General features: G+C 40.1%; 1 protein-coding gene across 1 annotated transcript in view; it reads right to left on the bottom strand.

Moving 5' to 3' along the window:
* Positions 1-362: 362 nt before the first annotated feature.
* Positions 363-15680, bottom strand: part of gfod1 (glucose-fructose oxidoreductase domain containing 1) — a 57084-nt gene continuing 41766 nt past the window's right edge. The window contains exons 2-3 of the mRNA XM_020940650.2: positions 9739-9932; positions 363-4844 (exon numbers count right to left, since the gene is read on the bottom strand). Of these exons, the coding sequence (XP_020796309.1) occupies positions 4122-4844; positions 9739-9932 (917 nt within the window). The 3' untranslated portion in view covers positions 363-4121. The remainder of the gene's footprint in view (positions 4845-9738; positions 9933-15680) is intronic.

The raw sequence follows: 15680 nt of genomic DNA, 5'->3' as shown, positions 1-15680 counted from the left end.
AGTCCTGGTTTAGACCTAGTTTAGTCCTGACCCACCTGTGTGTAAAAAAAAAATAAATTAAAAAATCTGCGAAACGGCGAGACCATGAAAAGTGAGGGACGACTGTAGCTCAATGCCGAGGCCCCACCTCCCACCCCCGGTAAGGTGTCTGGGTTTTCACAAATGGAAATATGGTCACCTTATGAAATGCTGCACCAGTCTATTGTGAGCTCAACTGCAAGGATTAGTGTTTTGATATCACACAGGAGCTACATTGATAATGTGATTTATGTTTGTTCTAACATTTAAAATCACTGATGACAGCTGTACTAACCAACACAACACATCTTATCTGAAATACATTGAGACAAAACACACTTCCATGTCGTTTCCTAGTCACTTTATTCAAATAAATAACAAGTCCCAGGCCACAGCACAAACACACAGACGGATACACATTCAGTACATCATATGTTCATACAGTATGTACACTTGCAGTAGATCATATGTTCACATGTACAGGAGCAGTAGTCCAGACGCAGATACACAGATAGAAGTACATCACATAGAGAGAGGATGTGTCCAAATATGGACAGGGGCGGGGCCAGGGATGTTCTTTCACAGTTATCGATCTGAGGGAAGCTTACTTGAGCTGTTGTGACACTATTTTTATACCACACGGATCAGTTACATTAGAGCGGCAGAAATATCAGACCATTCGATTGTGTGCATGTGGATGATTCTAACGGCTCCAGTCGAGTGTGTCGCCGGTGAAGCCACATAGAGCAGAAGTTTGAAATTTGACCTCTGCGTTTGACCCATCCTATGCTGGGGACCCATCTCCAGGCCCAGATCTTGGTGAGGTTAGGAGCACCTGGCTGGAGGATTGGCATATTGATGAAAGTGTAAACCCACCCAGACACAGGAAGAACATGCAAACTCCACACCATTTTAGCACTAATTTCCACTTTGCCAGAAATAAATAGAAAAAGTCAGAGAAATAAGAGGTCCTACATAAGACAAAACTGACTCTTGTGAGCTTTAAGTCATGTTAAAATGTTACTACCTTGTTAAAAATATACCTGAAGTTGTGTTTGCTTCATTCACACGTCTGTCTACATTTCCAAAGCTCAAAATGCTGTTCCACCTTGTGATGTCATGTATTGAGAGTTTTTAAGTTGACAGTTAATTGTACCTTTATTTCAGTAGTGATTGCCAATTCCAGCTCTGAAATCATCCAAATGATTTTAGTGAATGTGTATGAAATATAAAAGCACAACGGAGCACTTCCTGTATCACCACATGACATCACAAGGTGGAGCAGAGTGTTTTCTGTTTCAGAGAAGAACTCATCTTAATGTGCAGGGTTTGTGTGTTCAATACGGAAGCTGAGAGGGGTCACAACAAAGGCAAACGCCGCCACAAACACAAATACGACAACACAACATAAAGCCACAACACAACAAAAAAAGCCACAACGGAAATGACCGCGGGACTCTATTTTAATGCAAACACCGCAACAAATACAAACACCACAACACAAACGCAAATGCAACAACACATTAAAAAGCTACAATGGAAGTGACTGCGGGACTCTATTTTCCGACAGACCGATCAAGCGGCAAGTGAAGAAGAAGAACTACAATGTGAAAAGTAAAGGAACGGAGAAGTTGGAAATGCAAGTAAAAGTAATTTATTGTTTTATCATTATTCGTTTCATGTTGTAGTTCTTCTTCTTCACTTGCTGCTTGATCGGTCCGTCTGAAAATAGAGTCCCGCCGTCACTTCCGTTGTGGCTTTTTAATGTGTTGTGACTTTGTAATGTGTTGTCGCATTTGTGTTTGTGTTGTGGCGTTTGTATTTGTTGCGGCGTTTGCATTAAAATAGAGTCCCGCTGTCATTTCCGTTGTGGCTTTTTTTGGTGTGTTGTGGCTTTTTGTTGTGTTGTCGCATTTGTATTTGTTGCAGCGTTTGCGTTTGTTGTGACCCCTGTCGGCTTCTGTAGTTAAATACGTGTGAATGAAACAAAACACAACTCCAGGTCTGTTTGTGAGGAGGAAACTACATTAGAACATAAATCTGAAATAACTTTTTTCAGATGTTTAAAAACGTTTTTGGGAAGTAAAATTACTTGGACACCATCGCTCAAAATACTTTAAAAAGCAATAACCAAGATCAAATATACTCATAATTACAAAAAACAATACAATAATTTACCCAGTATCACCCGCGCCCCTCCCATCCTCTCTCATCTGCACAGACATATACAGCAGTCTGACATCACAGTAAGGACAGCAGCCATTGGTTCATAACTCAGTGTAAACGTCCCAGCGAACAGCAGCCATTGGTCCAGACAGGTCCATGCGTTTGAACGGGGTGCAGCAGTAGTATCCTTTCAGTGCAGTTCTACAGGACAGCTCTGAGTCTGTGCGAGAGGCAGCATGTGATGGAGAGATGGTGTCACTTTTTAATTCAATCTTTTTTTTCTTCTGTTTCACTATTTTGGTTAAACTTGCATTCACACCTGAAGTTAACAAGTCTGGAAACAGGACAGAATAAAGTGCCTGTGTGTACTTTAAAGAGACGGATTTCAGCTGCTGATGGTCCAGTGGTGTTTGAACGTCCAAGCATAGCATATTAGTCCTTATCTTGCAAAAACATGCACTCTTACAAAGAATGGGGTCACCTCTCCACAGATCTGACTAGTAACTTGGCCTGGTGGTGTCACTTCTTAAAGTCAGACAGGTTTAACGCGAAACAACTGGTGGTTTTCAGATTGTAGAAAGTGATGATGTCATTCTCACATTCGGGGACAAGAGTTGAACCTGATCATTTTTATTAGTGACTAAACCCATGACCTCAGTGTACAACATCCCAAATCTGCATTTGAACTGCCTGAATTTGAACCGCCCCCATTTGTATTAAATATTATTTGTCAGTAGAATGTTGGGATGTTCTCTGAAACACAAAAGAAGGAAAAAAAATTCAGATAACAACTTAATATTCTATTGGCCAATAATATTTAATCCGCCTGGGAAAAGTTAAACTAAATATAGTTAAAACACTTTTTTTTTCTTGTTTTAAGCTTGTGGATATTTCACACAAAGTAGAGTGTAATCAATGTGTAAAACTGTCTCTCACCCCCTGCCCCATGACGTCACATTCTAGAATGTGTAAAGCACCAACAGTATATTCATGGGTTAGTCAAGGCTATGGCAACAGTCCACCGCAGTCAGAGCAATTAAGCAATTCAAGTCAAAAGATTATCTCTTTTGAATGGGGAAAGGTCCTCGGGACTCCCTAAAAACATGACATTTTGTCCGGGGGCGGGACTTAACATTCTATTGCAACCATGACAACCAACTTTAAACAGTGTTTTCCTATTCACCTGAGCTGCCAAGGCTAAAAACAGACTTTTGACAAAACAAAGAAGAATTTAGACCTAAAACTGTACCAAAAACAAAGTTAAACCAATCAACATCAACTTTGCATTAATGATTACACTGCTGTGTTGATTTTCGTCTTATATGTTTTCACATCAGGTTAAGGTTCAGGTTAGGATTAGGGTTAGGTTTAGGTTTAGGAACAGGCAAATTTCAGGTTTTTGGTAAAATCTGTTTACCTGGGTCTGGGCAAAACTGAGCTGTAATGTTTACACAAAAGAAAATGATAAATAATTAAAGATCTTGACTGTGTTTAACTGATCTCAAAATGTCACTGAACATTATTATCTTAAAATGATCTGCAATTCCATCTGCTGATTAAGAAGTCAACACTCTCTCCCGGGAGCACACAGCACACTGCAGTTTAGCTTTTGTTTTGACATGGAACACTAAGCCCCGCCCTTGGACAAAATAGTCAGAATTTAGAAAGTTCCAAAGTCCTTCAAATCAGGAAGGAACCATTTGTCTGAAAGCCCTGAATACATGGAGAGGTGGTGGCAGACCCTCCATTAGAACAGTTACACAAAAGCACCTTTAAGTAATGCAGTTTTACATGTGTCTGTCGAAATTGAACTTGGTATGAAAAGCACTGCATTGTTCTCTTTAAATCACTCCAGAAACATTGCTAGCTCCAGGTGTGAACAGCCAAACATCTCCTCTGGTTCCTGTGGTTTGTCTCCCCTTCAGTCCAGTGCAGTGCTAACAGTAGAGTGACATGCGACTGCGCCTCATGGCCTCACTGATCAGGTACGCCGGGCTGACCTCAGGCTCTTCCGTCATCACCGCGATGCTCTGCCACTCTCCGCTTTGATTGGACTTCTTGATGGTGTCCACCACGCACAGAGCATACAGGCAGTCCTCAAACGTCGCTGCCATAGTCAGAGGCCTCCCATCCCACGTCCTACGATCATCCTGGTCCTGGAATGCCTCCCGGACCGCTTGGATCATCCGAATTGTCCCGATCAGATACGGCGTGGGAATATCGCTGAACGCCTTCTCCGGTAGTGCAGACTTTTCCAGAGGCGTGGAGTCTTTGAGCAAAAGTTCAGGTCCGCCCACGTTCTTCTGTCCGTACAAGTCGGTGCCGGTCACTGTTAGCCGACCGACCGTTCCTACAACAATGACCTCTTGGCGAAACTCTCCAGGGACGTTGAAGTTCAGCGTTACCGTGCAACAGGCTCCGCCCTCCAGCGCCATTTGGAAGGTGCAGAAGTCATCACTGGTGATCTGGCGGATGCCGCGGATGTGGGCGGTCTGCTTGACGAAGGTCTTGAGGAAGCCGTGGACCTTGATGGCACGCTGACCGGTCAGAAAGGTCAAGAGGTCGATGATGTAACTGCCCACCGAGTGCAGGCCGCCTCCTCCCATCAGGTCGTCACAGCTCCAGTTGTATTTCTTACCCAGCAGGCTCCCACTGTGCACCTGGAGACAAGGTAGAGGATCAGAGGAGGTCATAAGACATCAAATAATCTAACATTGTACAAAGGCAAGAAAATTAAACATTAGGTGGAGTGCAGACTGAAATTCTACTACAAAAAATAGAAATAAAAAAAGAGTTAGAATGTAAATACACACTAAAATCGTGATGAAGCTTTTTTTTTATTGAGTAACTGTAAAATGCATGTACCATATTTTCCAGGCTATTAGGGGCTCTGCATTAAATGGGTTATCTTCGAACTTTTTTCACAAATAACCCTCTGAGGCTCAAATTAAGTTTTTGTAACAGGAAAAAATCTGATATTTGGGGAAAATATCTTATAGGGTAGTAATATACAATCCTGACTTTTTTTGACTCACATGCAATGCGTTCTGGGATGTTGCAGATTTGCAGCATTGGCCCACTGTGGTAAATTAACACTGAAGATTGAAAATGATATGAACTAGGGATGGGCATGATTAGTTGATTAATCGATAATTGATCATTAAGAATTTCGTTCATTTTAATCGACAAACCGAATGTAGGTTGCTGTGTGTAGTGTGACCAAACAGGTCTGTACATGTGTCTCTGCATCAGAAGGAGCGAGACACAAACACAGTCGGTCAGTCTGCAACGTGCTGAAGTGCAAATGCAAACGATGTGCAACGATGATTTGTACAAGAAATTCCACGCTTTCCGTTCGGTACAAGTGTGAGTCCTTGTGCACAGTGTACAAAGCAGCACATATATTTTGGTGTCCAGTGGGAAAAAGTTTTGCCAGGTGAGAGTCGCTCACTGTCGATGACGAGTCCCCACCTCCCTCCGCCCGTACGCTGTCCTGGTTTTGACAAACGCAAATCTGATCACACTAACCTGTATTCACCTGAGTCATGTCTTTTAATCCGACAGAAGTTGACCGCATCAGCGACACAAGAGCTGTTTTTTTTATTTTTTTATCTTCACTTAGTTTATGCAAATGTGGTTTTAAGTTTTGTTTCTGTGAAAATTGCGCAAAACTGAATTAAACACATGATAATGTCAAACGGGCTGATGTGGCTCTAGAGTGGTTACGGTTTATATGTCGTAATGTTGAATTTATTTATGCAGATTAGTAGTGCAGATAGTAATAATAATGATGATCATTTTAATATAAAACGTTAATGATTAATCAATAATCGATCGTTAATTCTTCCGACGATCGATTAAGAAAATTTCATCGAATGCCCAACCCTAATATGAACGCTAACGCTAACGCTGTGTTCACCACTTTTCATAACAATGAAAACATAAAGCACAGTGTAACAGCTTTACAGTGGCAGAAGAACATTTTCGTGTGGTGCCCCAACAAACTATTTTTATCCTCTGTAAAGCACAAAAGTACTTTGCACTTTTGGCAGGCTGTTTGCGTGTAGCCATTCTTGAACGGTCTGCATCGTCCACGTTTATCAGCATGGATGGGAAAAAAGACTCCTGAGTAAAAAAGGCTCATAAAATATGGATGTGGAGTAAGTAGGTAATTGGCATTTAGCTGTTGCAAATCTGCAACATCTGCCTGGAGAGGAATAAACCGCACCGGACTTTAAAGGAAACACAACAGTGTGATGGGTGAGTGGTTTTGTTTGTTTTTGGCGTTCACAGTGACTCTGGGCTTTGTTCAGTTGTGGCGTGTAGGGAGGGTGTGTCTGGGACGCTGGATTGTCGGCGTGTTCACAGTGACTCAGTTGTTCAGTTGTGTCTACAAGTGGCACGTTGCACTCGCTTTTTCGGTTCGTTCCTCTGTTCCGTTCCTCGTCTGTGTGGAGTGATGAGTGTGTCTGTGGGTGTGTTTCGCTGTGCGGTCACTGTCTCCGTGTGTGTTTGTGTTTTGGTGTGGCTTTGTAGTTTACTGAAGTCGAGCTGGGACACCTGAGTGGATTCGTGTATGGGGCGCTCTGGATTGTGAGGCGTGCGGTCATTTTTTGATGGGGTTGGAGGCTTAAGAGCGCACCTAATAGCCCGGAAAATACGGTAATGCAGACTTCCATAAACAACCACAGACTGTATAAAAAGTGGACTGAGTGAGTGTGACCCATTGCGTTCAGCTCCAGTCAAATGAAGCTCATCGAGGCTCGCAGTTACAGGGGTAAATTTGGAACAGGGTTTCATATTTGGAATTCTAACTGCAAGTATCACAGCAACCAAAGAGCCAATCAGGAGCGAGACTGTTGAATGTAAGTGCACGCTCAACGCTCAACCAGCAGTGTGGGCGCTTTGCAACACTGTCAATCAACCTGCTCCTAACACTGGCAGGAGCAGCTTCAGTGGAGGCCATCTGATTTGTCTGTTATTAATGTTCATTTCTTCATTTACGGACCAGAATGACCAAAGTGATGAGGCTTGGGTACAGAGAGAGGTGACGTTTTTTCAGTAAAAAGCGAATTGAAGCCAGAGTTGATGGAGCCAGAAGCGTGTCCATACTCATGTTCACTATTTCGAACATGGTGGCTAGCGGGTTATCCATGTCCATTTATACATACAGCCAATGTTTACAACCAAATGATAAATATCCAGCTTAGTGTCAAAGCATCTGGTCCAGCAGGGGGCAGCAGTGTCTGAGTCATGGTGCTGACAGAAGACTGCATCACTAAATTAAAAAAAAAAAACATTCTCTGATTTGGCTGAACATTGTAAGTGCAAATAAATATATATTGAGCTGTTATGTTATATTAGGAATGTATTAAAAATGTGATTATAATTGATACTAATAAACTATATCACATAAAATGAACTCCTGGGAGCTTTAAGACATGTTATAATTTTGTTGGCTCCTCGAAAACAGACCTGGAGTTGTGTTTAGTTTCATTTACACATGTTTGGGTAATCCTATTATTAGTCTGTTGGCATCCCCAAAGTTCAAAATGCTTGGGATGTCATGAAGAGATAGTTTTCAAGTGAACAGCTCCTTTTACCTTTAGTTCAGTAGATTTGCAATAGACCTTTTTCTCAAAGGACAGAAGTGTTGCACTGTAGGTTTGCTGAACTTCTGGTCAATGGTTTTCTGTGTCAAAATATCTATGTAAATGTCTAGCATATTCTCCAACAGCTTCATAAATCTGCCCCATCAGCAAATCTTCAACCAACAAACTCCACAAAGGATAAACATTCTAACTTGAACAATTTATCCACAACGATCAAGAGAAGAAAGAACAAAACCTAAAGGAAACAACGACCACACACTAGTGACACACTGAACTAAACTCATGTTATGATCATGAATAATGTAAGTAATAAGTAATTCATTAATAAGTAACTTGTGAACTCAGACTGATTCTAGAATTTAAAAAAATTATTTCATGATGTAAATATTTGCATAGACCAGGGGTGTCAAACATCCGGCCCTGCAACACCTTTAATCTGGCCCACGTCAGATTTTCTACTAAAATATTTAAATTATATTTTCTATTAAAATACTGGTCATTTTCTGTGGTGTTTATCACAGCAGCGTCTCCAGCGTCTCTGTGCGTGGCCCCTCCCACCAGAGCAGCACAAATGAAGACTTGTCTCTTTCCAAATGTCCAAAAGACGATTGTTTTGACTGTTGACCGTGACACCCTCATCAGAAAAATGTCATAAATGAGAAAAGTGGAGCCGAGTGCAGGAATTTCCAAGAAAAATTATTCCTATTTGCAAACAAGTTCATGTTAAAATGTTGTGTTGAAATTGCATTTTTCTTAAAGTTTCAGGCTGTTCATAATATTATAATATTTTGTAAAAGAAATAGTTCATCAATTAAAAAAGATTTCTGTAATAGATTTGAATTTCTCTTTGAACTTATAGTTATTTTTGGGGTTTATATGCCATGAGTTTTCTGATCCAGCCCCTTTGGGATCAAAGTCGGTTGGATACGGCCCCCGAACCAAATTGAGTTTGACACCCCTGGCATAGACACAGAGATTTGAGCAGATCAAAAACTACAGATGTTCACATGTCTCACATCTAAACTGCACAAATCTCTGTCTATGCAAATATCTACATCATTAAATCGATTTTTAATTTTAATTCTAGAATCAGTCTGAGTGAACAAGTTTCTTCTGTTTTATTCATGATCATAACATGAGTTTAGTTCAGTGTGTCACTAGTGTGTGGTCGTTGTTTCCTTTAAGTTTTGTTCTTTCTTCTCTTGATCGTTGTGGATAAATTGTTCATGTTAGAATGTTTATCCTTTGTGGAGTTTGTTGGTTGAAGATTTGGTGATGGGGCAGATTTATGAAGCTGCTGGAGAAGACGACACACATGTACACACACATTTACACACACATTTACACACATTTACACACACATTTACACACATTTACACACACATTTACGCACACATTTACACACACATTTTGCCACAGAAAAACATTAACTGGAAGTTCCACTGGCACCTCAGCCATTGTGAAAAAGGTCAATTCCGAAGCTGAAATGATCCAAATGATTCTTGTGAAAGTGTGTGGAGTTTAAAAATACAGTGGAGCACTTTTTGAATTACCAAATGACATCATAAGGTGGAACAGAGTGTTTTCTGTTTGAGAGAAGAACTCAGCCTAAATATGCAGTTTGTGTGTTAAACATGTGTGAATGAAACAAAACACAACTCCAGGTCTGTGTGTGATGACGAAATAGTACTCTGGGCCTTTTCACATTTCCTATCAGTGTGTGCTGTGTGTTGTTTGATGCACAAAGGTGAAAAGTGTGAGCCAATGAGCAAACACGTCCAGCTTCACATCTCCCTTTAACCTGCAGGGAACACTGAAAATTTAGGTGTGCAAACATGAAAACCTGGATATTTTATGTGTTAGAATGTCCTCAAAATGGCCCCTAGAACAAGAAACCAATAAAAAAAGTAGATCCGTGTCTGCGGCGGAACAGATCACCCACCTGAGCCTCGCACACCAGCAGCTCGCCCACGTATCCCTCCTCCACCAGCTCCTTCATGCGTACGAAGGCGGGCAGGAAGCGCAGCACGTTTCCCATGATGCTCAGCAGTTTGGGGTAATACTGTGCCGCTGACATCATCCTGAAGGCGTCGAGCGGGGTGGCGGTGCGGTCGCAGATCACGTTCTTGCCAATACCTGAGTATAAAAGACAGGAAGTGTGTTAGGACAGAGGACAGTGCTTTTTATAATCAGCTTCTATTGGATTTTCATGTTTAAAGATCCTATATTACACAAAACTGACTCTTGTGAGCTTTAAGTCATGTTATAATGTTTTTACTAGTGATGTGGAGATGAAGTCCCCTGAAGCATTGAAGCGTTCCAGCCATTTGCTCGACTCTTGAGCCGATGCTTCAAGGTGCTTCATTTGCTCCACTGTCCCATCAAGAGGCCAAAAAAAAAGTATAACAGGCAGCGTGACAATAAAACAATCAACATGATCATCAAGGTTCTGATGGAAAGATTTATACTGAATAAAAGAACGATTAAATATTTGAATGTTTGTGATTTCAACATAAAGTGTGAATATATAAATCTGGAGTCTGTGTTCATGATATAACAGTTGGGTTAAAAGAAGGAACAAATTGGAGATCAGGATGTAATGTGACTGTGCTTCTGTTACTACTTTATATCTGTGCTTATGCCACAAAAAGGATATATAAGGAATAAGGAATTTCCCCTGCTTTTGAAAAAAAAAAAAAAAAAAACGTTCACAGCGCACAGATGAAACAGGCGTGTTCCATCGCAAAAAAATAATAAAAAGAATCTCAAATAGACCAAACTTGCAGTAACCCAAAACCACAAAATGTTTCAGGTGAATCCGCTGCGTTTCTTTGGTCCTTATGTTTCGAATCGCGACAAATCTGCGAACCACTTCCTGAACCAGTCACGTGGTACGGTTCACGAGGCTTCAGACGTCATCACATACGTCACTGATACAAACCTCGATATGCACTTCACCAAAGACTTCCTGGATTACTCGACACACGCTTCGAAGCCCCAGCACATCTCGTAACATCACTAGTTTTTACCTCCTTAAAAACAGACTTGGAGTTGTGTTTTATTTCATACACACATTTGAGTAATCCTTTATTTAGAGTGACCAGATGTCTCTATTTATCGTATTTTTCAGACTAGAAGTGTCACTTTTTTCATGATTTGGGTGTTTCCTGCGACTTATACTCCGGTGTGACTTATATATTAACATGTTGACACTGAAGCGGTGAGAGGTTCTAGTCTTGTGTGTCAGTATCTGCTGCTCCTGTTCCTCCTGTACCACTGTCACTTGGCTCTACTGCACATGTCTCCTGCAGAAAGAGCCTCTGTTCTGTCTGTATCATGTCAGTGGATCACACCATTACTTCTGCACTACTGAACAATTTAACATTTAAACAAACTTATAAAGACACTGAGAAGACTGAACACAAATGTCCCCAAAAAGAAAATCAGATTTTGTTTGTTTGAAGATGGCTTTGGATTAATGAAACAATGTGAAAGATTATAAGATGCAAGTCGTGAAATCTGCAGCTGAAAACAGAAATCGTGCAGCAGAAAGAAAGTTTGGAGTGAGAAACATATGACACCAGGAGGATGCACCATGAAACTTTCCTGAAGTCACTGGATGGATGGACAAAGCCTGGACTTCAGTGACACCGAAACCATCCTGTCGAGATTCAGAAAGACCCGAATAATTCTAACTGGAACTGATACTGAGTCTGACGATAGCGACACAGAAGAGGAAGCAGCGCTCTGTTTACCTCCGGAGGCTCAGAAGTGACACGAAGGATGAAGAATTGAATGGATTTAGTGATTTGGAGTGAGATGGAGAGTTTGGTTAAACTTGTTCTGTTGTTGTTTATGTTATAGTTTATCTGAAGAACTGTTCATATGTGACGTTAACAGTCTCTCTTCTATTCTTATTACTAGAAAACTGACTTTACACAGGAAATGTCAGTTCTTGGTCTCTGATTTTATAAAATATATTTCCCCAAAAAAGTGCGATTTATAATCCAGTGTGATTTATGTTTATTTTCTTCCTTATTATGCATTTTGTGGCTGGAGCGACTCATAGTCCAAAAAATATGGTACCCGGGACAGTCCCAGTTTTGAGCCCCTGTGTCCCCTGTCCCAACAGATTTTTTTTTTTTTCATTCATGAAAGATAAATTCAAAATAATTATGTTTCATGCATCAATGTGAATGAAAAGGAGTTGTAATATTATATATAATAAAATATATAATAATATGTATACTTGTAATATCTGCTCCTTTCACACAAAGTAAAACATAAAGTAAAGTAAAACAAAACACTTCAACTGTTCCAACTACATTTATAAGCCACTTATTTACGTGACATACATAATATTAAATACTTGTTAATAAACACAAAAGGACAGTTCATACATCATACTTTTTTTTAGCATATCATGTTTCACATTACCTTTAAACACTTGAGCAGATTTTTAAGTTTTTTTCATTTAGACTGTTCCATAAGCTCACACCTTTGATTTTTCCAGTGTTGTTGTTCTGAACCTGGGTTTTTTAAAGATTTCAATTCCTTTCAAATTATAAGGACTTTCTCTCTTTGTAAATTTTCTTTGGAGGTTGGTGGGCAAGATCTGCTGCTGATTTGCTTTATAATTTTTGGGTTTTTTTTAAACGATTTATCCAAAACCAGTAATTTGTCCCAGTTTTATGGAAGAAATGTCCCAGGTGTCCCTATTTTGGACCTATCTGATCCCTGCCAACAGTAAAGAGAGACATACATTGTCATTTGTTTAGGTAAAATACAGAAAAGCTGCTTAAAAACGACTAAAACACAAAGAAAGGGACTATACTGACTCGAATGTTTGTCATGAATGGGCCGAGTGCAGAATGATTTTCCTTAATTACGCACTTGTTTCAGAATTTTAATATTACCATCACCACAAACCGATGGTGTCCCAGGTTTGGATTTTGAAAATCCGGTCACCCTACCTTATTATTATTAGTCTGTCTACATCTCCAAAGCTCAAATTGCTCTGCTCCACCTTGTGATGTCATGAAGTGGTAGTTTTCATGTGAACAGCTCCTTTTACGTTTAGTTTAGTAGAGAAATTACAGAGTTGAAATTATCCAACTGATTCTAGTGAAGGTGTATGGAGTTTAAAACACAGTGGAGCACTTCCTGTATCACCACATGACATCACAAGGTGGAACAGAGTGTTTTCAGTTTGAGAGAAGAACTCAGGCTAAATCTGTGTGAATGAAACAAAACACAACTCCAGGTCTGTTTGTGATGAGGAAACAACATCACAGAGATCAGAAAATAATGTGATATGGACCTTTAAGCTATTAAAAAATAATAAATATTTAAATTACGACAAAGAGGAAATATGGATTCACAAAGACTCCTATAGGAACAGTAAAACCCCCCACACATCAGAGGGTGAGTGCTCCGACAGCCCCCCCCCGTGTGTCGGTTGAGCGGGGGGGCTGTTTGGGGAGTGAAATGTATGCTAATGGACTATTAGCTGCAGCCAGACCAGGAAACAAATCCCACTGACCCAGATCCAAGGAGCGCTCAGGGACCCCCCGGGCCATCCCACCCCAGACACGAGCCCCCTCCCCGGGCACGCACACTCTGCCACGGGGGGTCTCTTCTGGAGGGGGGTTGTTTTGGCTCCACGCTGAGTTTGGGACATAAACAGTTCCTCACAAACAGATTGGAGCACATTTGTTGAGCTGTCGTTGGTGCCCCACAGACGCACAATGGGCTTTGAGTGTGGCTCGGTGCTAGAGCTGCAGCGCATGTGCTTCCATCATTCCTCTGCTTAAACTAGATCCTCTTAAACAGATTCAGAAAAGAACAAAATTAAACTAAATGCTCTAGCAGTGGTTTTCAGACTTTTTATGCCCACCACAAGAAAAGATTTGGCTTCCAGAGTATCATCAGATCTAAACCAGGTCTATACTAGGACTTTCAAGTCTAAATTTGGCCTAAACCAGGTCTAAAATAAGACTAAATCCTAAAGTACAGAACATCCTACAGTAGAAAGACCAAAAAGTGGATAGGACTGAGTCTGACTGACTGTGTACATATATACACACTATATATGCCACGTAATGTATATATGTGTTGTGCTGTGTATATGCATATATGAATAGGTGTGTATATGTATGTGTATATATATATGTGTGTATATATATATGTATGGGTATATCTCTCTCTCTCTCTCTCTCTCTCTCTCTCTCTCTCTCTCTCTCTCTCTATATATATATATATATATATATATATATATATATATATATATATACATATATGTGTGTGTGTTTTTATTTTGTATTTATTTATTTTCTTCTTTTCTTCTTTCTTTAATATTATTTATGTATTAATATTTATTTTTCTTTTCTCTGGAGACAGTGGGGGGGTGGGGTGAGTGGGTGGGGGAGGTAAAGGGCGGGGGGGGGGGGGGGTGAAAAAGGATGGTCACATTGTATTACTGTTAATTATATTATATTATTTATCTTTTCTTCTACTTCTGTGGCATCTGATTTGTGTGCACAAAAAAATAAATGAATAAAATAAATAAATAAAAAAGGACTGAGTCTGACTGTAAAATAAACAAATATTAACATAGCACCAGGAGAAGTGTGCAAATCATGCAACAATGTTACATCCTCTACAGCCTGAGAAACACTAAAGGTCAGTTTTGCATAATAATTCCTAATAATATAATATGTTCTTTATTATAAATGTAACAGAAACTGTATGAGGTTTCATAGAAAAGGCATTGTGTTTTAAAGTGGGAGCAATGTGAAGCATAAGAGTGAGTGTTTACAGGCCAAGGACTAAAGAATGACAGGAAAACACTCTGCTGTTCCCACTCCAGCAGTCTTAATAAAGACTCAACTGAACTGAACTCTGAGTACTCCAATACTGTGTACCAGTACTACTTTATACACAAATCTCTTTACTAGTATATCAACAATTATATGTTTTTTTTTAAGGATCAAGGATGCATCAATTCAACTTTTTCATTTCTGATACCGATATTGATACTATGACTTTAAGTATCATGCTCAGCATTAACAGACACCAGTGTAGACTTATTTTCTTAAAACAGTTAACTTATTGCACAAGAAATCCAATAGTGTTATGTAACTGTTTATTATCCTTTATATGACCACAAAACAACATCATATTTAAAGTTTAAACATTATGAGACGTTCTAGGTCCAAATCAGTCTGTAAATGTTTTATCAAATTGAAGGCCCAAACAGGATATTGGCCAAACCGATAACATGGAACCGATAACCAATTCAGCACATTTTTCAGCATCAGCACCAATACTCGATGTCAGTATCGGTATCGGTGAATCTCTATTAATGATAGGCCAAACGTATGAAACATTTTGAGGATGTGAAAAGCACTACAAAAAACATTTCATATTCATTTACACATTCTACATTTGTTTCAGATTGTGCATGGCTGTGGTTGGTAAACGGTGTTCTAACACACACTCGGCTGTACACACTGTGTGCACCAGTGTGTGTGTGTCAGTGTGTGCGGCGGGAGTTCTGCAGGCTTCTGCATCAGCTCACAACCAAACTTCATTTAGACTAAAGTGATTAGAAATGTCAGGCTGAAACAGGACACTGTGAGAACCTGCCTCTGCTCCACCAGCACTTCTCAAACAGGGCAGCGCCTCCCAACAACTGCTCCTGCTCCTGTGTCACTTTTCTGGAGGATTATTGATTTTAATGTTACACAATATGGCATTAAAGCCTCTACACAATTTTTTCTCATGTATCTGAGAAAAAATGTGTCTTGCCCCAGTACAAATACAAACTGTATAAGCAGCTCTTGGGGTCTGCTATGTACTGTCTGCATCGAATTCTGAAACATT

The sequence above is a fragment of the Boleophthalmus pectinirostris genome, unplaced genomic scaffold (genome assembly GCF_026225935.1).
Source record: "Boleophthalmus pectinirostris isolate CB_2022bp ecotype Guang Dong unplaced genomic scaffold, ASM2622593v1 HiC_scaffold_15, whole genome shotgun sequence".
Taxonomy (NCBI): domain Eukaryota; kingdom Metazoa; phylum Chordata; class Actinopteri; order Gobiiformes; family Gobiidae; genus Boleophthalmus; species Boleophthalmus pectinirostris.
This window is presented reverse-complemented; position numbering and strand designations above follow the sequence as displayed.